The 22,812-nt window shown below is 43.0% G+C and overlaps 1 protein-coding gene across 1 annotated transcript in view; it reads left to right on the top strand.

Annotated features, from left to right (window-relative positions):
• The window catches only part of FOXN2 (forkhead box N2), a 52,445-nt gene that overhangs the window by 6,530 nt on the left and 23,103 nt on the right, over nucleotides 1-22,812 (top strand). The window contains exon 2 of the mRNA XM_015818977.1: nucleotides 8,070-8,617. Within this exon, the coding sequence (XP_015674463.1) occupies nucleotides 8,084-8,617 (534 nt within the window). The 5' untranslated portion in view covers nucleotides 8,070-8,083. The remainder of the gene's footprint in view (nucleotides 1-8,069; nucleotides 8,618-22,812) is intronic.

The raw sequence follows: 22,812 nt of genomic DNA, 5'->3' as shown, positions 1-22,812 counted from the left end.
GCTTTCAAAGTGAAAAACATACGTCCACATTGAAAAACCTCCTTGCTCTGTCCCATACAGATGTACACAGGTAGACCTCGACGTATGACCACAATTGAGCCCAAAATTTCTCTTGCTAAGTGAGACATTTGTTAAGTGAATTTTGCCCCTTTTTGCCACGTTTGTTAAGTGAATCACTTCAATTGTTCATTTAGTAACAGGGTTATTAAGTGAATCTACCTGCCCCATTGACTTGGCTTGTAAAAGGTCTCAAAAGCTGATCACATGACCCCAGGACACTGCAGCCATCATAAGTATGAGTCAATTGCCAAGCCTCTGAATTTTGATCACGGATGCTGCAATGATTGTAAATGTGAAAAATGGTCATAAGTCAATTTTTGTGTCGTTGTAACTTCAAACGCTCACTAAATGAACTGTTGTAAATCGAGGACTACCTGCATGTTTTTCCCCCCTTCTTAAGGCAAACTTCTCCTTTTTTTTCAGTGTCGAGCATATCAAGGCATGGGTCATTTGAACCCAGGAGAAGCAATTGTGGAAAGTCCCAGTTAGCTAGGTTCTTTGCTAACGGCATTATACTTCCAAGACTATTTTTCATAACTGGTTTTTCAATAGTCCTTTTAATTGCTAAATGAGGTTTACAACAAAGGATAGGTACATATAAGCATATATGAGCCATTTAAAAAATGGACCAGCCACCTGATGCTTATGGGGAAAAGGCTGACTGTTGACATGTCTCATTAATAATGCAAAGGGCAAAGCTGAGTGCCCATCCTGGATGTGCTTAAAATCTTAAGACTGATTTAACTATCAGAAGGTCTTGCCATCAGACAACAGAGAATCAACAATAACTTGGATCTTTTGGTTTTCTGATGCTGAGCAATATTCCAGTATGCATGTTTTGTCTGGCCAAGTGATATGCCAGCTTGCCTAAACCTATAACAGAGAGGTTTTTATCCCTGAGGAGAACATAATGCTTCAGTTGTCTTGGATACATGGTGGTGTAAGTAGGATTGTAATCAAGTATAGGCTCTTTGCAGTGCATTTTGGGATTTAAATCTGACCTCTGATCCCAGTAGCAGCTCCAGTGAGATGGGTGGTGTATACTAGCAGATATGTGGTAAATTCTGAGAACAAAGGGAAAAGGAAATGAATATAATTTTTTGCCTTAGATACCTTGCATTTTTCTAGAACGTATCCTACTTTCTGTGAATGATTGTTCTTGCGCTTGATGGCTAAGCAAAATGAAGCTTAAGTTGCTTATTTAGGTTTTTCTCTGTTAACATGCAGTGGTTCCACTAGAACATTAAGGCATCAGAGTGAAATGGGCATTTATTTCAAAGAAGCTGCATCTACTTTGAAAGTTGGGAGGTAAAATACTCCAATGAACTGACAAGGTGCAGAATATCAGGATAGATTCAGTCTCCATGATCAAGCTAACATTCTGTGTTTTAGGCTCAAATACAGTTGAACCCGTATAACTGATTGTCAAATACACATACAGTATGCAAGCAAAGATACTGACTGAACTAAATCAAGCTAAATCATCATGTGCTCGTTTGAATTTGGCTTAATTTGTTGGATGAATCTAGTCATTCATCCAGGTTATTGTAAAATTCTATTAATGTGTGATTTATTCAGTAAACAATAGCCTCTAATGACGTGTGAACTTCACCATATTCTTTGTTCACACAATGCCAAACAGCATCAAAGTTTCACTGTTGCTTTTTAGGTTCTGGTTGCTCTGTGCATGAAAGTCCTTGCTGCCTTATAGTGCTGTTTCAGCTGTCTCTGTTTTTCACATGGAATTCCTCCCTTATTTTTATTAAACCAGTTCAGCTTGGAACAAAAACAAGTTTTATGTGATGTCACTTAATAATTACAGGTTTGGTAACAATCCTCCTCTTCCTTCCCTGCCCCCACTTGCACTCTTCTGCACACACACGCCCTAAAAGCATCGTAACATAATGCACTCTAGCATTACATGCCAAAGGTTTAAGTGTTGGTAATGAGGGCACAGTCCATTTGTTCAGACACTGATTGGAACGTGCAATGCTGAGCAAGCAGGAAGTCATGGAAGCTGAACATGACACTGTTCGGAATGTAGCACACTTGCTAGCTTCAGCCTTCCCAGGCTGCCTGATGTTATTTATTTTATTTTATTTTATTTATATTTCTTATTTCTAAACCGCCCATATCTCTCAGAGAGGGGATCTGATGCCCAGACTATGGGCAAGGAGGTGAGAGGATCCTTCTACTGGAAAGAAAAAATCCTACCTAAGACATAACATGAGGCAACATATACTTTCTTGGGCAAAGCTTTGTAATGTGGATTTTTAAAACATATATAGAATGTCCGCTTAATGAAAATAATTAGGAATTTGATAATTATCCATGGTACTAGTTCAGCTTGGCAGTTCCAAAGCTGCATTTGGCTTTTCAAGAAAAAAAAGTCACAGTGACTATCTCTCACAAACAAGCAGGGGGAGAGAAATGCTCAGTTGCTTGGATGCACTGAAAAGTGTTTCCAATTCAAGAACATTTGTTTGAGCTGGAACAGCTAGCCCTTCCCTATGTGATACCCTCCCAATTGGACCAATTCTACTCTTGTGTGATCATATTAGGTGGGAATTATGGGCGATGTCACATATAGTTGGAGTGTTCCTAATTGGAGAAAACTGGACTAGGCTGGACAGATAATCTGACCTGAGCAAATGTCTTTTTGTGTTCTGTATTATAGTATGAAGTGGGGAGCGTATAATAGCTCACAGGATGTCTCTAACCTTCCCTCAGCAATCTGTTTCTCCTTATTCAGTTTGCTTATTTTCTAATTTGACATCACAAATAAACTGTTGTTAGGGCTAACTTGGATTATAATTTGAAGTTAGTTTGAAATCAGCATAGTGCAGAGATGTGCCATTTTGATTTGGCAGAAGCTTTAAACCTTTGTGTGTTGGGCGAGATTTTTAAAAAAGGGGAAAGGACAGACCAAATAAGTGAACAGGACACAACCTGAATTAGTTTTATGTCTGTTGCACTATATTAATGTGTTATATTAAAAGTTCTGGGACTTGTTATTTTGTTCTTTCTACTTTTTGCATGCCTGGCTCAAAAGTTAACACTGAATAGGTTTGCCACTCTATTCATGTATGGTCTACTGTTACTTGCTTAGTACAGACATCATGACTAACAATGAAACCTAAGGGCTTGGAAAACAGGAATGCACACTAACTCTTTGGAAATTTGAAATGAAATACTTTATCATAAATTTGTTGTGTAGGTAGAAATGTTTCTGAAATGTATGTAAAATCAGTATTTCAAAAATTATATATGAAATAATAAAACAGCAGCAGCTGGATTTATATACTGCATGGCAATTTTTAGGTATTTGAGACAGTAAATAGAAGTTGTGAAAAGGAACAGTTTTTGGCTAAGATTATTCCTTCCAAGCTTTTTGAAGCTAGATGGCTTTATCAGCTCTATGTGGCAAGGTGGAGAGAAACACTACTAGGTAGCTAGAATTAAAATCCCTTCGTTATTGTGAGAAATTCAGCCCTCTATCAGCTCAGTACGTGGGAGAGAAACAGGATGGTAAAAACAGCAACCTCCCAGAATGCTTTTTCTTCTGTGGATGTTCACATATGTAAAGTATGGTGTATTTTGCCACAAATCAGCTGCCAGTTAGGTTTGAAGAAATCACAGTGCCATTGCTATAGAAACCTGCACTTGATTAGATGTCATAACTCTGTTTGATTCACACTGATGTGCTCTAGGTTCCTACTGTGAAATGAAGACAGTATTTCTTTTATGTAGAGAAAGAATATAAATTCCGCTGCTTTACAGCTTACCGAATGTCTTTGATGCAGAATTTAATCAAGGTGGGTTACAGCAAACCAGCAAGCATGGTGTTGCAGCTCTGTTGTAAGCTACAAGTTTAATACATTTGTGGTAAAAGTTTTATGGTGTTTTAATTTAGAGAAAAACTGTATTACAGAGTTTATCCTTCCCATTGGGAAATGTGTTCTCATATACAAAAAATAATTCCGTATATTTAAATGGAGGCATCTTTGGCTGGGTCCAAATAAAACTGAGCTTGATTAGCAAAAATCTCGATGTTTATTAGACTTTTTCAGTTCACACTTTAATATCACAAATGTATGGTGCATTAAATTTGCTTATCCAACCATCTTTCTGGAAGGGCTTCTATTTTTTTAAGAGCTTGGTGCATCCAATAGACGAGGATATGGAGTCCTTGGTGATCGCTGAGTTTGGTTGTTTGCTTGCACAAATTTCATTACCCAATAGGTAATATCAATGCACTGATCAGTGCAGCAGCCACTATTTGAATAATGAAATGTCTAAGCTAATAACCAAGTTCAGAGAACACCAAAGACTCCCACAGCTTAGTGTATATTGGCTATAGTAGGTGTTTCACTGTTGGCAAGTCAGATTTTGACAGCAAAGCATACCTAAACTGAGGACATCAAAGTGGAATTGTGTAAACATGGTGTATATGTTGTGACTAGCCATTAGTTATGTCTAATGGCTCAGTTACGCAGCATTTAGTTATTTAATTGATAGATCTACTACTTTTATTATTGTTTCTTGGAAGTTTAATATGCTTAAAGATTATATGCATTATCTTTTAAGTCCTTTATTTTGAAATAGAAGCAGATTATACTGCCAAACAACGACAGTGCAGGTGAGTATTAGCAACATCATGTACAGTTAGTCCGTTAGTATTATTATGCGTAAGCCAGTTAACACTTTCCATGGCCAAATTTTTCTCACTTCATACCCTGCACTTTAAGTATTTTTTCTTCAGAATGATGGTGCATTTCCATCAAGCCAACCTATAGTTCTTTAAATGACTCCCTGTTGAGGATCCGTCTTCACTCTTCACTGCTCTAAATGGAAGCAAGTTGCCAGTGAAAGCTGAACATTAACTCGGAGATGAAAATGATAAGCTATCTTTATCTTACATTCGGCTGTATTTCTGATTTCTCTCAGTATCAGAAGAGTGCATAATAAATTTTTGTCATGACACCACCATCACCACCTATGCCTTTTGGGAAATCGCAGCTAACTCCAAAGGGAAGACACTTAGGAGATTCCTCCAGTTTTAATATTATTAGATGAAGAGCTTGTAATTGTTGTAAGAATTATTAACAGATGGAATAACTGGAAAGATAGGGGGAGTTTCTTTTTATTTACGGCTATAAAAGGCTAACTAAACTAGCAACCTAAGTACATTATGGAGTTTAATACATAAACTACAGGTAGATGCCAATTAGTACTAATAATGAATCCCATGAAATGATCATATTATTTGAATTTGCACAATTCAGACTGATATTTCTATGGAAAATAAGATAATAAGTCCCAGCTTGATGGAAATAGGCAATGAAAATTTTTAAACATAATTTTTATATGTCTATGAATGAAATATAACAGTAAAAAATTAAAAAAACATATTTACAACTTAAATGTATTTTTGCAAAGTCACAGAGTAGTTATAGAAAGCAAAATAAAACAAAAAAAATTCTAAATGTAATTTCTAAAGAATAAGCCTACACTGACAAAAATATCTTTGACATATAACCAGGAAGTTGTAGCAACATTGTTACTAATACCACCTTTCAGTCATTTTTTGTGTGGTTTTAGCATTTTTATTGCTTTCTAATGGATTATAGATCTCATAAATATTTAAAAATATATACATCAAGCAAACAAAGGACATGCTGGAAGATAAACCCATATCTCCTGTACTGCTGTAGTTCTTCAAAATGAATCTCATCTTTTCTGAGCTTTCTCCAGCAGAATCTTCCTTTTCTCCATTTTGCTCAAACCATGATTAGCTTTTAAAACAGAAGTCCGCAACCTTTCTGTCTCTGTGGCCTGGGGGCTGTCAAATGGAGCTTTGTGCCCTTGCCCACTGCTTGCACGGCCCAGTTCCCAGTGGGCTGTAGACCGGTATTGGTCCGTGGACCAGAGTTGGGGACTCCTGCTCTACCAGGTCTGGGACAACTCACTGCTGGACAACTCACCATGGCACAATTCAATCTTGTATTGTTTCATCCAGTTACTTTTATTATTGATGACCACGTTTTTGTCAAAACTATTGTAACTCTTGCATTTCTGAATTGACTTTATTTTATTATTATTGCCAAGGTTCCATGAAAATTAATTTAGCTTTTGTATTTGTTGAATTGTCCGATGGCAAGTTGTCTCGCAGCGAGTTGGCCATGGCAAGTTGTGCCATTCTGGCCTCTAAAACCTCAATGACAATCACAGATTTGCTAGCCTCAACTGTGGGCATGCTAGCCTTGCATTAACTGAATTTTGGTTGGCATTATACAGTAGGTTTTTTTACTATCTTGCCTAAGATAAAGTTCCTGGAAACTTAAAAGTTTGCAAATATTTCATGAACATTGCTAACTAAATAAAAGTGTTGTCTGTGTGGATTTTGGATTAGATAATGGATGTTTTAATAATCCTGATCCACCTTGCAAGTTCATACTAGTTGCTGAAGTAATTAGCTTGTCTGCTTTGAATGTTCAAGCTGTTAGGATAGTAAATGTTATAATCATAATTACCAGAATAGCTATATTTTACCATTTGGAATTTTTGCTCTGTGGGTGCTATTAGCTCTTGATTTTCTTTTTGTAGCAACAATATCCTCTAAGCACTAAGGCAGTGTTTCTCAACCTTGACAATTTTAAGGCATGTGGACTTCAACTCCCAGAATTCCACAGCCAGCAACGCTGGCTGTGGAATTCTGGGAGTTGAAGTCCACATGCCTTAAAATTGTCAAGGTTGAGAAACACTGCACTAAGGAATGGAAAACTTTGTAGAGGTTTTTTCTTTGCTGTCTTTTCTAGAGTGGCCGCATGAGGAATCAATATTGGTCATATGATCGCTTTGTTAGTGAGATTGGGGGCATATAAATTTAATAAATAAATAATAAAAATATTCATGTGGCTGCACAGTCTTTACAGAACTACTGCAAAGAAGCAGAGTCCACACTCTTGTGAAGATGTGGGGTATTTTTGCTGTGAAATGCCTTTTTTTGAAAGCCAAGAATCCTGACTATCACTTACAGATTCAAAACTAAATAAATCACTACTTCACCATTAATAAGACTACAAGTAGTCTTCATTTAGTGACCACAATTGGGTTTGGCAACTCAGACATTAAACAAAGTGATCCTTAAGTGAAACTGTGACTGTGCACTCGTGATCTTACTTCAACTTGGAGGAGGTGTGTGTGTGTTATTGTTTTTTTTATTATTTTTCTACTGTGTTTTTATTGTTTGTAAGCTACCTAGAGTTGCTGTGAGCAAGTAGGCAGCAATATAAATTTTCTAAATAAATAAACAAACTTTTATTTGCTTTACAGACCTATGAAAGTTGTAAATGCAGGGTTTGTCATAAAGGTACTTTTTCATCATCGTTGTAACTGGAAAAAATTGCCAAGCAAGGCAATCAGTAAACAAGGAGTATCTGTATCCCATTTTTGTCAGATATTTTGTAAAAAATATAGATGAAGATTTGTTAAAATAGAAATCTTAGATAATACTGAACTAGATCAGTGATGGCGAACCTTTTAGAGATCGAGTGCCCAAACTGCGACCCAAAATCCACTTATGCATTGTCGGGTGCCGGGTAGGTGTGGCCCATTAGGTGGGTGTGGCCCATTGGGTGGGTGTAGCCCATTGGGTGGGCGTGGCTGTGGTAACAGCAGACTGGGTGGGACTAAAAAGTTCAATCAATCAATTCCAACTTTGCAAGATCTTTTTTTTCCAGGAGAAGTTGAAATTGACTGATTGATTGAACCTTTTTTTTTTTGCACACGGCGGCGGAGGCCTAAAGCGAAAAGGTTTTATAAAACCCAGCTGAAGGCCTAGGACTGGGGCAACGGCGCGTGTGCCCACAGAGAGGGCCTCGAGTGCCGCCTCTGGCACCCGTGCCATACGTTCGCCACCACTGAACTAGATGATCCAGTGATCAGACTAAATATAGGGCCACTAACAACCTCTCTTTTAATGCTTAATGTTTTATTTTTATGTATAGGCCTACAAGATTAAATGGGTCCAGTAACAGGAATGACTCCGGATAAGAAAGCTGAAACACCAGTAGAAAAAGCGGCAGGTCTAAGGCATATCCAAAGAATGGGAAGCTTGCCGGAGGCAGGTGATGCTGCTCGACCAAAGGCCACAGCTGTGGATAGTGAAGTAGCGGACGATGAGCTCACCAATTTGAACTGGCTGCATGAAAATAGTAATCTCCTAACGAACTTCAGCCTGGGAAGTGAAGGTCTTCCAGTTGTTAGTCCTCTGTATGATATTGAGGGGGATAATGTGCCAACATATCCATCCTCCTGCTATTCTAATCCGAAGAAGAAATCTGCCACATCTAAGCCCCCATATTCTTTCAGCCTTCTTATATACATGGCAATTGAACATTCTCCTAATAAAAGCTTGCCAGTGAAAGAAATTTACAGCTGGATTCTGGAACGCTTCCCATACTTTGCTACGGCTCCTACTGGCTGGAAGAACTCCGTCCGGCATAATCTTTCTCTGAATAAATGTTTCCGAAAGGTGGAGAGAAGCCATGGCAAGGTGAGATTAGAGTTGTTTACATGTGTTTTTTTAATTACTGTAAACCTATTTTCCTTATTGGAACCCTTGATTCAAATGTTTAGTAGAACATAAACAAATATGACATGTTTGAGGTCTTTGTTACCTTATGCTGGTTTTACTAAACCAGGTGCCTTCCAGATATGTTGGGACTTCAAATTATGTTGATTAGATAGTCTAATCATTATAGCGTCAATGCATCTGAGAAAGACCTAATTGAGGAAACTGCTCCTTGTAAACATAAGGCTGTTACATTCTGTTTTGACAGCCTGATATCTTTTAATCATCACGTGCAACCTATGTGGTTCAGAAGTTAGTGTGTTGGTCAGTTCTAAGGTGTAAAAGCTCAGTGGGTGAGTATGTATTTACAGATGGTTGTTATACTGCCCCAATTAAAAAAAACACCAATTGGTAAGAGAGTAACTTTAGAGCAATGTCTGTCTCTCAGTTCAGTCTATGTCAGGGGTGTCAAACTCAATTTCATTGAGGGCCGCATCAGCATTGCGGTTGCCCTTGGGGGGGGCGGGTGGGTGTGGCCAGGGTGGGTGCAGCCTACTGGGTGGGCGTGGATGGGGTGGGTGTGGCCTACTGGGTGGGCATGGCCAGCTCTACATCGTTCGCGTCAAGGGTGCCTGTGGGAGCCTGGGCAAGAGTGGGACAGATCTGAGGGTCTTTGGCAGAAGGGGGTGGGACCAGGGCAAGCGCCAAGTCATGGTGCATTTCTTCATTCCTCACAAAGGGTGACACCTCCCCAGCATGGGCCCAGGGGGCGGGACCAACGCAGCAGGTGCTGGTTCCTCACTGTTTCTGGACGGCCTTGTGGAGCTAAGACTGAATGCATTTCAGCATAGATGGCCACCACAAAATTGTACATTGGCTCCCGGCCGGCTGGGCCAGGGCCAAGGCAGCAGGGGCCGTTCCCTCACTGTTTCCAGGATGGCTTCGCAGGCCCCATGAAACCACTTTGCGGGCCGCATCCGGCCCCCAGGCCTTGTGTTTGACATGTCTGGTCTACGTCATAAGGTGATTGTTGTTTGGGGGGCTGAAATGGAAGGATGGAATGTTGTGTATATTCCCTTGAATTCCTGATAGAGTTCAAATGATAAATATTTGTACCCACAAAAGCTGTGGTAACAAGTGACATTTGCATGAATTGAACAGCTGGAAATGAGATTATGCCTTTCAGTTCCATCCTCAGTTTCACTACCAGTTTCTCTCCCACTTCTATACCTATGAAGCTACCTTCTCCCCAGGCAGCCATTGTTCCACCCAGCTCAGTACTGTTAATGCTAAATGTTAGAAGTTTTCCAGGATTTGTGGTACAAGTTTTTCCCAATCAGTAAGAACTTAAACTGGTATGTCAGGAATTACTGGTTCTCAGGCTAGACCAGTGATGGCAAACCTTTTAGAGACCGAGTGCCCAAACTGCAACCCAAAACCCACTTATGCATCATCAGGTGCCGGCTGGGTGTGGCCCATTGGGTGGGCGTGGCTGTGGTGGTAACGGCAGACTGGGTGGGACTAAAAAGTTCAGTCAATCAATTCCAACTTTGCAAGATCTTTTTTTCCCCGCGAGAAGTTGAAATTGACTGACTGAACCTTTTTGTTTTTGCACATGGTGGCGGAGGCCTAAAGCAAAAAGGTTTTATAAAATCCAGCTGAAGGCCTAGGACTGGGGCGACAGCGCACATGCCCACAAAGAGGATTCTGAGTGCCGCCTCTGGCACCCGTGCCATAGGTTCGCCACCACTGGGCTAGACAGAACTGTTGTGTAAGCATTGATCAGGTGCCTCCAAGCCTCAGCATGGCCAGATTTCCACTGATTGAAAAAAATCTAAACAAAAGTCTTAAAATTTAAACCCTGGATCATATATTTAGATAGACAACTTGATACCTGCAGCTGGCAGATCTTCTCCATATATATAGTTTCTATCTCATTTGTGGCAAGGTAGCAGATTGGACAGTGTTAACACCTGTGATGTGATTAGTTACTAGTTTGCTTCTGGGTCCAATTCAAGATACTGGAGGCCAACTTTTAAGTTCTGCATGGCTCAGTGTCATGTAGATAAGACTATCTTTTCTATCTTTATTTGATTGAACCCCATCCATTAAGCCACCTGTGAAAATCAGTCACATGACAAATATCCAGTGTGTTGTGATAGATGTTTTTGACTGTGAAAGATTTAGAATAGAAAGGCAGAGCCATAATTGGACAGGGTGTTGTATTTATTTATTTATGATGGACATATGTTTTGTATAGTTCAGATTAAAAGGAATAATTTTAAATATACATCATCATTTTGGATGATCTGTTTTCCTTCGGATGCTAATATCATGGAGAAATATTGCAAGGTTGTCATCAACATGAAGGTTTAAAACAACATAAAATCTAGTATGTTGCCTATAATTTAAAAAGTAATAATGCCCTTGTATTGAGGTAACGAGTTGATTGGCATTGCAGGTTCAAATCCAGTCTTAGCAACGGAAATTCACAGGTGACTTTGGGTTTGAGGAAGAAGCATCATGTATCTCAACTTGAGCTCTCAAAAGAAAGGTATATGAATCTATATAGTTTTCTCGGCAACAGTAATTAGTTGTGGAGATTACCTGCATTACGAGCCAGCAAATTTGGGATGACATAGCTGAATATACCTTCCTTTGTACTCAACAGAATGGGGTTCTGTCTCTTAGAATGAAAATTTAAAAACAAGCCTGAATACTTCTGCATCTTGGATGTAGTCGAAGAGCATTGAAGACATAAAGGCTGGGTTCACATAATGTGCTAGATTTGTTCACACAAAGGGCTAAACTACCTGTAATTCTTGAGTTACGACAGTTCACTTAGCAACTATTCGAAGTTGCGACACACCCCCCCCCTCCAAAATACAACACAGTCACAAGGTTATGAATGTTGTAGCACAACATTCACCCTGCTTATTCCTACCCCGCTGAGTCTCCACAAGCACTGGGCCTGTGACCCAGCACAGCAGGATGGGGGGGGGGGGAATTGTGGGGAGCATAAGGTATCTCAGTGGATTGGAGGAGGCCTTGGGTGGTCTTAAGTAGGTGGCCTGTTCCATCACTAGACCCCCCCCATGGCCTCCCCCCCAAGATACCTCATGTGCACTTAACAACCTGCGCAACCAATTAGCGAATGCGTGGGCAAAAGGAGGGAGTTTTCATGTTCATTTTATATGATTCACTCCAACGACTCCTCAGTTTATGAATGTAATTGGCAGGCTCCATTATATTTGTAACTCAAGGACTACCTGTATTGTTTGGTAATTCACAGTTTACTGTTTTGGGAATTCAGTCATTGCCTTAATACATTGTGGAAGCCAATTCATCATGTTAAGCCATAATATATTTGGGGGTAATTATGTTTATAGGCATTATGTTCTTAAGGTTAAGTTGCGAATTTTGCAGTTGTGTACTGAGTCAAGCCAACTTCTGTTTTGTTTTGCTTATACCAAATGGACCATTTCTAAATTTTCCGAACAACTTTCTTTCTGCACACAACCCACTAAGCTAAAACCAACCACATTACAACAATGTGAGTTGTGAATCCAGTGTGTTTATAGTAATTGAATTACATTGGCAGCTCAGAATCAAGATGTTTCGCTTGTACAAAGCAAGGGTATAATTAAAGAAAAAAGTATTCAGGTGTTTACTCATCTTTGGAGTTGAAGAATTGTACCCACCCTTCCCCATTTGCAATTTCAGTGTTGGGAGGAAGGCCTAGGCTTCTTTCACTCAGCATAAGGTGGAAAAAAAGCTTTGTGACTGAATTTGCCTGTAAGTAGGGTGTGGCAGGCCATTGTGAACTCTTTCAGATAAGACTTAAAAGTGCAGAGTGGGGCAGAGAACTGTTCCTGGGAACGCATAGCTAACCTTAAGGTCTGACAGGTCTGAATGCTTAAAAAGTCATGCTGGAAAAATAATTTGCAAGAACATTTTATATTTTTCTGAGAACAGGAAAAGAGTCATTGTTTTTCTTCTTGATTCCAGAAATACAATAATAGGGCTGGATATAAGCCAAGCATGCAATGACCGGTAGAGTATAATATAAATGCTTACATCTCCAACAGTACTTCTTTGAATAACACGCCAGGATGGTTTCCCAAAAAGTAATGAATGAGGCCAGGTTAAAAACTAAAATTGATTTTCTGTATCTTACATTTCATTTTAATTAAAATAAAATTAATAAGATTAATGTCCAATCATATACGCCATGTAGTATTTTCCCTAGTGTATTGGAAATGACAATTTAATAGTAACTTCTCAAGGTCTCTTTAAACTATATCCAAGGAATTCAAGAATTGCATGTAACTGCACATTTTTGAGCTAAACTCTAACAGTGTGGTTAATGTATTTTTTATTCCCTCATAACCTAATTTTTCTAATACTTTAGTTGGTGAAGAAATTTTAAAAACTGCTGAAAGCTTGTCTGCTTTTGAGATTTTTAAGTTAACTAAATGTGTTGGATTTGTTCTTATAACTATCTTGGTATATTTTACAATGCTTGTGATAGCTAATAAGAAATGTGGATTAATTTTGGTAAAGAGGGATTTCCGAAGTGAAACTAGATGGCATCATTCGCTGGGCTACAAGAATCAAGCAATAATCAGTATAGTGGGTTGTCATTGGTTTTTTTTGCTATTGCTTAACACTTGATTTAATGACTCATAAACTACATCTGACTAAACTAGGGATGGGTGGGAAATCAATTAACTTCTCATTTTATTGCAAATTTACAAAATGTGCATTCTTTAAACCAATGCACAAAACAAAGTATACTAAACTGACAATCGTGAAACACATTGTGATGTTATTTATGAGCAGTGAGCCCCAAAACATAATCATTTGTGGGAAATAAGGATAAATATTTACATATTGATGGAAGTAGCATGTAATCATGAAATTACAAATTGTACAGTTTGATATGTTAGAAAAAGCCAGTATAAAAATAAATGCATTTAAGAGAAATGAAGATGCAAAGAGATTGCAAATTAGGGCAGCAGTCGCATCCCACAAAGCTGGTTGAAAAAAATGGAGTACTGGAGCCCGCAAGATAGACCAGACTATGAAACCAACACCACATGAGTTTAGACTACTTTTATTGTCTATGGAGATTCTCAGTCATCCAGGTCATGATTGTCCCAAAAGTGCTTTTTCAAAAGGCAGTTGGACTTTTCAGAACTAAAGAAGCTTCCTAGATGAGAAGTGAAATGTCTTCAAGGGAAAACAAAGTCTAGTTGCCTTTTGAAAAAAATGCTTTTGGGGCTACTTTTATTGTAACATCTATAGTAACAGGCCTCCAAATCTGAATGTGTTTCCTCCTCCCTCACTTTATCTTCATGTGAACTAGGAAAAGGCTTGCTTGATACATTCTGTCTTACCGGTATTACTCAGTTACAGATTCATGACCTTCTTATTTTACTGTTGCTGTGGTAGTAACTCTTCCTCCTGTGCTTCAAGGCCATTCCCTATGTCCCCCATAGATATTCAATGGAAAGTGCGCAAGGCTTCAAATTAGAGATGAGGCTATCTTCATTCTCCCAGTTTTCCATGGGTTTAGCTGTGAGATTTAAAAGGCGGCCATACATGGCTTGAACCATAAATGTAACTGCACAATCCTGGACAACTTTTATTATAGAGCTGTATTTATATTCTAACAAACATGAGTACAACTCTGCTTTGGACTTCCAACTGAATGTGTAGAGGATGGGGAGGGAAAAATGGGATGTATGTGTAGATTTGTTCTTTGCCTAGTTAGTGCTTTTCGTGCGTTCAGCTGAGTGGAAATGAATATAAAGAATTTCTCCATTTATATGTAAACCATCCTGTCAGAATGAATGCCAGTGCATTTATTCACACTTGATTTCCTTTGGTACCTGTCCAGGTGACTTAAATTTTGCCAGCTTTGGGGTGTACCTTACAGAGTTCGCATGGTAGGAGGATTGTGGTTGTTTTAGAAAAGCTGGAAATTGTATGTTGCATTAGTTCTGTTGCCTAAAGTAGGAAAAATGGCTTATTTGAAAGTTGTGCTGTTTGTGGTAGGGAGACCTTAATGTGTAAAGTACCAGCTCTTTAAGCAGCCTGGTTTGTGTTGCCATGGTAGCATTTCCTCTTGCTTGGCTGGCTTGTGAGTGACTGGTAGTGCAAGGAAGAAGCTGTGCTGATCTGGTGTGCTGATCCTGGCTGGAGGTGGGATATGTCATCTCTTTTCTCTGTCTTTTTAAACACAAGCGTGAGGGTGGATCCCAAGTGTTTGTATGTTTCGGTGTAATATAAACTCAGGAGCATCTGAGGGCACTTAGTTGGCTTTTTTAGTTGTTCTGCAGAACTGGTTTTGTAGAAATTAAAGAGGAACTGCTTATGCAATGGAAACAAGATATGCAAGCCAAATTTGTTGAATGTTGCTTTGTTACATTGCAAGCATCTCTCTCTGGTGTGGTGGTGGTAGTAAGGCTTTTCATCTGAGTTAATGTTGCAGCTCACATAGAGGCCAGTTTTCATGGAGAGGCTTAAAGTCACACACATTTATCCCTTTCCTTTATTAGACCATTGGGATGACTATTTAAATAAATAAGAATAACTCAGGTGATGGAAAACCCATCCTGAATCAAATGGACTCTTTCCCCTGTGAAGTATGACTCCACAAGAAATATAAAAATTGTTTCATAATAATAAAAATGTACATAAAATTTGCCAATTGTTGTCTGCATTATTTGGCACCACAAACCTCTGGTAAAAGGCTCACTTTTTAAACAGGTGCTTTATGTTATTGGTATACCAAGGATTAATTGCGAAGCTTTCTCTGTACTGGTATCCTTCCTACATGCTTGGATTAAAGTTTCCAGAACACTCAGCCAGTATGCTGTCGGAGTATTTTATTCCCTAATCCACTGAGACGAAAGAAACATACATTCTCCAGCACAGGAGATGGAGAATCCACCAATGGGTTTTCTCTGTCTTCCTGCTCTTGAGACCAAGTCAGCCAAACGTGCCACGCCCCCTGTTGCTAGGAGAACCCAGTCTTGACTTGGTCTCCAGCTCTGAGAGACGTGACAGGTTTGGCTCTCAATGTTTTGCAGGTAGTGAGTCTATCCCATTAGTGGATTCTTTATTTCCTCACCTCCAAAACTATCTCAGCAGCGCTGGGAACAGCGCTGCTCCAGATAGTTTGTTGGTAATCTGAGGGGGGTGGGTGTTTTCCTTTCCCCTTCTCATAGCCCCAGGGCTCTGGGGACCGTTGCTGAGGCTTCGATCTTCATCTCTTCCTCCCTTTAGCTGTCATTTGTCATTCTCCCTTCAGTGCTTCAGCGCTGGGATCAGCGCTGCAGCTCAGATCGCTGAGGCTTCAGCCTTTCGTCTTCAATTCCCTCTTCCTAAGTGGCTTCAGTGCTGGGCTCAGCACTCCGGCCCTAATCTTTCCTCGGCTTCCCTGGAGAGATACATGAGGCCCTTGGCCTCCGGTTCATTGCTTCTCTCCTCGTTCGTCGCGGCCGTCATTTTGGCTGCTGCGAACGGGCCGAACAATCGCTGGATCCCCGGAGGGGAACGGAGGCTCCTCGTCTGGCCGTTTCTTCAGTTGCCAGTGAGGAAATAGGCCTTGCATCAGTGCCAAACACCTTCGTTCCCTTTCTCGCAATTGCGATCCATCCTTGACGATCACATTTCGCCCTGGGCGGACGCCATTTTGAGCGCGCCCGTCGTCCTCGCCTGAGGGGAACGTCAGGCCTTTCGGCCTTTACTTACATCAAAAGCCACCCCTTTGTCGTGGCCGCAACCGCTAACCTAGCCTTACCGGCCCCTTCCTCCCTGACCACTTTGACGCTCGAAACTCGCATAGGCATCATTAACCTCATGACCGCCATTTTAGCTGTCGTTTGCAGGCCGGGCGGCTGCCATTTTGTACACATGGCAGACGCTTGCACGAAGGTACCCTGGGTTGTAATTCAGGCCGGCAGTGGGCCACTCTGGGCTCAAACAACTTGGGCCTCTCTGGTGCAAATAATTTCCTTGACCTGGCCACCCAAAAAATATTTCAGCGGGCTGCACTCCAGTTGGCTGTCATGGCCTCTGCCGCAGATTGACCCAACCGGCGAGCGTACTGACCTCTCCCTCGTCGCCTCCAAGTCATCAAGGAGGCACTGAGTTACCGGTCAAGTGGCCAGGGGAGCAGCGCACCTTCCCTGCTCCAGCTGCTTTAGCCAACTCACCAATTGATCCCCTGCCAGAGCTCCCTCTCAGAGCTCCCTTCAGGATGGAGGACTCCACGGTGCCTGAACTTACGACCAACACCTCCCCATCCTCTGGCCAGGAAAGGCACAAATCCTCCAAACAGGAGGTGGCAGACAGGATCAAGGCCAAGGCAAAGGCCATTTCCAAGAAGCCCTCAAAATTGGCGGAGAAACAGGCGAGCAGGAGGCACCAGGCCCTGGAAAAGGAATTCTCCAGAGTGCAGAGGCAGGCCAGGGCAAAAACAGAACAGGCAGGGGCCCCGGACTTTGACCTTCCGCTGGGGCCTTTGACCTCCACTCAGGGGGTATGGTCCCTGCAGGAACATCCCATTTCACACACCCCTTCCCCCAGGGCGGGTCATGACATCACCACCGCACATCTGGGACCAGAGGCCACTTTTACCCCTATGGCTGCCACAGGCACTCCCCCCTGACGATTACCTGGAAGCTCTGATCTCTCGGGCGGTTGACCAGGCACTTGCCACAAGGTCCTACCGCTTGCCCGGGACGGAGACAATGGCATCTGTACCTCCATCTTATTTTCCCCAGTCAGGGCCTCCTGTGTACCATGGTCCCTCCTCATCTTCCTGTTCTTCGTATAGCGGGGCCTCTTCTCCAGCAGAGCAAGACCAGCCAGACATCCCATGGTCGGAGGAGGAGGACCCTCCAGAACCTCCTCCACCTGGAGGTCTCTTCAATCCAGCTCTTTTTCTGCCACTTCTGTGAAAGGCCAGCACGACGGCCAACATAGGCCTCCCTCAACCGGACCCTCTGCCCACTTCAGACCCAAATCCGATGTTCTTCTAGACGGTGGCGACTCAACACCATGTCCCTTGTCCATCCCTCCTCCTGAGTGCTGTTCGGAAGCAATGGGTCTCACTGGGTACCTTTCCCTCTCTGGGAGGAACTGACAGAAAATTGTTCAGCACGGCGCCAGATTTGACTGACGCCCTGGAGGTGCCAAAGGTGGACAAACCTTTGGCCCCTCTAGTGTCCTCGTCAACAGTGTCGGGAGATTTGGCTGAGGCACTGAAGATGGAGGACAGGAGATGGGAATTGGCCTTCCGCAGGACCCACCAGGCGGTGGCGTGGGCAGTAAGAACAGCCTCTTTCGCTTCCTTCTTTACCAGAACCTCTCTCCTCTGGCTCCGTCAACTTCAAGCCAGGATCCCTCCAGAGGAGATACGTACTCACCAGGATCTGAGTAAGCTGGTCGCAGCGACAGAGTATGCCTCTGACGCTACTTTGCAGGCGGCCAGATTTTCATCCAAGTCCATTGCATCCAATGTCTCAGCACGTAGGATGCTATGGCTTAAACATTGGCAAGCCGACACCAAATCTAAGTGGCGCCTGGCTGCGGCCCCTTATCAAGGAGGACATTTATTTGGAGAGGTCCTAAATCCTTATTTGATTGAAAATAAGGATAAACGGAAGGTCATGACACATCTCAACAGGCGGACTGACAGGCGCGCTTACCTGTACACCTGCAGGCAGTTCTTTCGGCCAGGAACAGGCTCGGGAGTCTCACAGCCTCCCTGCCCCTTCACGGCCAGACAGGATCGTCCATCCGACAGACCTGGTTTCAGATCCAGGCAACAGTACCAGGGCAAGCGGCCCTTTCGTGGGGGAGGTCGCCCCTTCAGGAGGTCCAAGTGACTCCTGGGCTGCCCCTCCCATAGGTGGCAGGTTATCCCTCTTTTTTCACCAGTGGGAGCTCACCACCACAGATTCCTGGGTCCTCCAAACTGTCCAATTCGGTCTGTCCCTGGAATTCGTGTCCAGTCCACCGGGGCGCTTCATCTCTTGCCCCCAGTCACATAATTCAATCAAACGGGGCCTCATGCAAGAGGCCATTCATCATCTTCTAGACATAAGAGCCATAGAACCGGTACCGGTTGGTCAGAAGGGAGAGGGATTCTATTCCATCCTCTTCGTGGTTCCCAAGGGCTCTGGGGGGATGGAGGGTGATTCTAGACCTCAAGGGTCTAAATTCCCACATTGCATACCGGAAATTCAAAATGCAAACTCTCCAGTCCATCCTGGGCAGCATCAGAAAAGGAGACTTCCTGACGTCCATAGAACTCACGGAAGCGTATCTCCACATCCCTATCCTTCCCGACCACCAGCGGTTCCTCAGGTTCTGTTATATGGGCCACCACTACCAGTACAGGGCCCTACCATTCAGATTCTCCTCGGCTCCCAGAGTGTTCACCAAAATCCTGGCGGTGCTTGCGGCACACCTAAGACTGGTGCCGGTACACATTCAATGCTACCTGGGCGACATTCTCATCCAGTTGTCCTCCCTTCTGGCGGCCCAGTCGGACCTGAGTTTGTCAATCCAGGTCCTTCAACAGCACGGATTCTCGGTGAACTTCCAAAAGAGTCATACAGTTTCCTCGACCCGAATCCTACACCTGGGCGCCGTCATAGACACAGTCGGTTGCCTGGTTTATCTATCACAAGAGCGTTGGGACAGTATCTGGGAACTAGCACTCAAGATATGCAGGGAACGTGTAGTGTCGCTGGCCCTACTTTCCCAACTCCTGGGAAAGATGGTTTCTTGTATTGCCATAGTCCCTTGGGCCAGACTCCATTCCAGGAGTCTCCAATGGTTTCTGCTCCCCTTCCAGAGGTTGGGAACCAGTTCATCCAACCAACAGGTGAGGGTTCCTACCCAAACCCTAAGATCCCTCCGCTCGTGGTTCTCGCCAGCGGTAGCCAGAGGGTCACTCTTCAAGGAACCCGTCCGTCTCACACTTACGACGGATGCCAGTCTGTTCAGTTGGGGAGCTCACCTTCGGTCTCAGTTTGCTCAGGGCCGATGGTCCCGAGCAGACCTGAGCCACAACATCAACTGGTTGGAGCTCAGAGCCATACACCTGGCTCTCCGCCACTTACGCAACAAAGTTGCGAAACAGCACATGCTAGTCCTTAGCTAGTCCTAGCAAAGGCCCACGTGAACCGGCAAGGGGGTACCCGGTCCAGATCCCTCATGGCCGAGGCCCAGTTACTGGGCTCCTGGGCAGAGTCCAACCTTTCCTCCCTCAGGGCCAAGCACATTTCGGAGGAGGCGAACTGGCAAGCGGACTTCCTGAGCAGGTCGACCATGGATCACTCGGAATGGCATCTGCATCCAGATCTCTTCGCAGAGATGTCACAAAGGTTCAGCCAACCGGTTGATCTCCCAAATGTACCACAGATGTTAAACTTTGCTATATTGATGAAATGCTGTTTGTAATATTGATCCAAATGTTAAAAGGGATCAGATCATTAAAAAAAAGTTACTAACAGAAGTATTCTGAACAAAGCAGGGTAAGATACACAATGCTTAGGTAAATGAGATTTGCTAAACAAATACACATTCCAGGGGAATCTCTAATTGAGTACTATCACAGCCTTCTCCAAACTGTTGAGAGCTTATGCATCAAATTTCTTTGTTTTTCTACTGAATTTCAGCAGTTCGATTTGGAAAAACAGCCTGGGGCTATATATGATGTAGAAAGGATGGTTGTCCATAGGAACTGGCATAGGAATCAGCACAGACTTCCTCTAAAGGAATTCTTTCCATCCAGAAAAGACTTGCAATATTCCAAAAGCAGTATGTTCTTTGAAAATTTCTGCTAAAGCTATTGGACACATGAACATAAATCACACATGCTCACTGGGAATTCTGGGGCTTGTTCCAAATTATCTGGATAGAATCAAGTTGGACACTTTTTTCTTGAAAAACAATAGCTAACTTTTGGTTTATTGAAACACACTCTACATGGAATTGCCCTTGAAGACCACCCGGAATTACAACTGATCCAGAATTTAGTGTCATGAACACATGTTACACCTTTTGTGTGAGTTGCATTGGCTTCCAATATTCTTCTGGGTGAAATTATTACTGGATTAAAGCCCTATATGACTCGGTTATTTTTATGACTGCCTCTCAGATTGGATAGAACGGGCATGCCTAATCCCCTCCGTTAAATGTTGTTATCTTAGAAAACATGCCATTTCTGTGGCAGCAACTGTCATATGGAATACCCTTCCCCCAGAGGATTAGTATTCTCCACTCAACCTTCTGAAAAATACTTAAGATCTGTCTTTTTCTCCAAACATTGGGTTAGGTTGAGATTGATGAGATGAACTTGTGGGTTGCATGGGAAAGGTAGTTGTGATGCCAAATCTTCTTGTTTTGATGTTTTATTATTGTAGATAGATTTTGTTTTATTTTGGGGTTATGAGACACCCAGAGTTTGGTTCAAGAAGGGCAGCTATATATAAAGATGCTCTTCAACATCTTCATCAATGATTTGGATGAGGGGATAGATGGGGAACTCATCAAATTTGCAGACGACACCAAGCTGGCAGGAATAGCCAACACTCCAGAAGATAGGCTTAAGATACAGGAGGATCTGGACAGACTTGAACACTGGGCGCTATCTAACAAAATGAAATTCAATGGTGAAAAAAGTAAGATTCTACATTTAGGCAAGAAAAACCAAATGCACAGGTATAGTATAGGTGGTACCTTGCTCAACTGTGAGAGGGATCTCGGAGTCCTAGTGGACAATCACTTAAATATGAGCCAGCAGTGTGCTGCAGCTGCCCAAAAAGCCAACACAGTGCTAGGCTGCATTAACAGAGGGATAGAATCAAGATCATGTGAAGTATTAATACCACTTTACAATGCCTTAGTAAGGCCACACTTGGAATACTGCATCCAGTTTTGGTCACCACAATGTAAAAAAGATGCTGAGACTCTAGAAAGAATACAGAGAAGAGCAACAAAGATGATTAGGGGACTGGAGGCTAAAACATATAAGGAACGGTTGTGAATAGAATAGAATAGAATAGAATAGAATAGAATAGAATAGAATAGAATAGAGCTGGAAGGGACCTTATTTATTTATTAAATTTATTTATTTATTAAATTTATATACCGCCCTATCTCCCTTGCGGGACTCAGGGCGGTGAACAGGCGATACTAAAAACCACGGTAATAAATAGTTTGTTTTAAAATCGAATTAAATAACGGGCCTGTTCTAAAAACACACCCGTAAAAAACCCCCCACTGAAACATAATCAAGCTACGCCAGGCCGGCTGCACGGAATAGACGGGCCTTCAGGGCTCGGCGAAAAAGGCGCAGGTCCGCAACTGTACGTAGGTCGGAGGGTAGGTCATTCCAGAGGGCAGGAGCTGCCACGGAGAAGGCTCTCCCCCTGGGGGTCGCCAGCCGGCATTGTCTGGCCGACGGCACTCTAAGGAGGCCCTCTGTGGGAGCGGACTGGCCGAAGGGAGGTGTTTGGTAGGAGGCGGTCTTGCAAATACCTAGGTCCATTGCCATGGAGCGCTTTAAAAGTTGTTACTAACACCTTGCAGCGCACCCGGAAGGCCACCGGCAGCCAGTGCAGCTCGCGCAGGAGAGGTGTTACATGGGAGCATCTAGAGGCCCCCAAAATCCCCCGCGCAGCCGCATTCTGAACTAGCTGGAGACTCCGGGTGCACCTCAAGGGGAGCCCCATGTAGAGAGCATTGCAATAGTCCAGGCGGGAAACAACGAGGGCTTGAGTGACTGTGCGTAGGGCGTCCCGATCCAGAAAGGGGCGCAACTGGCGTATCAGGCGAGCCTGATGAAAAGCCCCCCTGACCACGGCCGTCACATGATCGTCTAAAGACAGCCGAGCATCCAGGAGGCCGCCCAGGTTGCGGGGGCTAATGACTCGCCCCCGATAGCCAGACAAACTGGCTATGACGTGACGCCGGAAACCACAGCCACTCGGTCTTGGACGGGTTGAGACGAAGCCTGTTCCTCCCCATCCAGACTCGCACGGCCTCCAGGCACCGGGACATCACTTCCGCGGCATCGTTGGGGTGGTCCGGGGTGGAGATGTACAGCTGGGTGTCATCTGCGTACTGATGAAACTCCACCCCGAAACCAC

The sequence above is a fragment of the Protobothrops mucrosquamatus genome, unplaced genomic scaffold, assembly GCF_001527695.2.
Source record: "Protobothrops mucrosquamatus isolate PMUCROS unplaced genomic scaffold, P.Mucros_1.0 scaffold835, whole genome shotgun sequence".
Lineage (NCBI taxonomy): Eukaryota > Metazoa > Chordata > Lepidosauria > Squamata > Viperidae > Protobothrops > Protobothrops mucrosquamatus.
The sequence above is the reverse complement of the archived record's forward strand: the minus strand, read 5'-3'. Positions and strand labels throughout refer to the sequence as shown.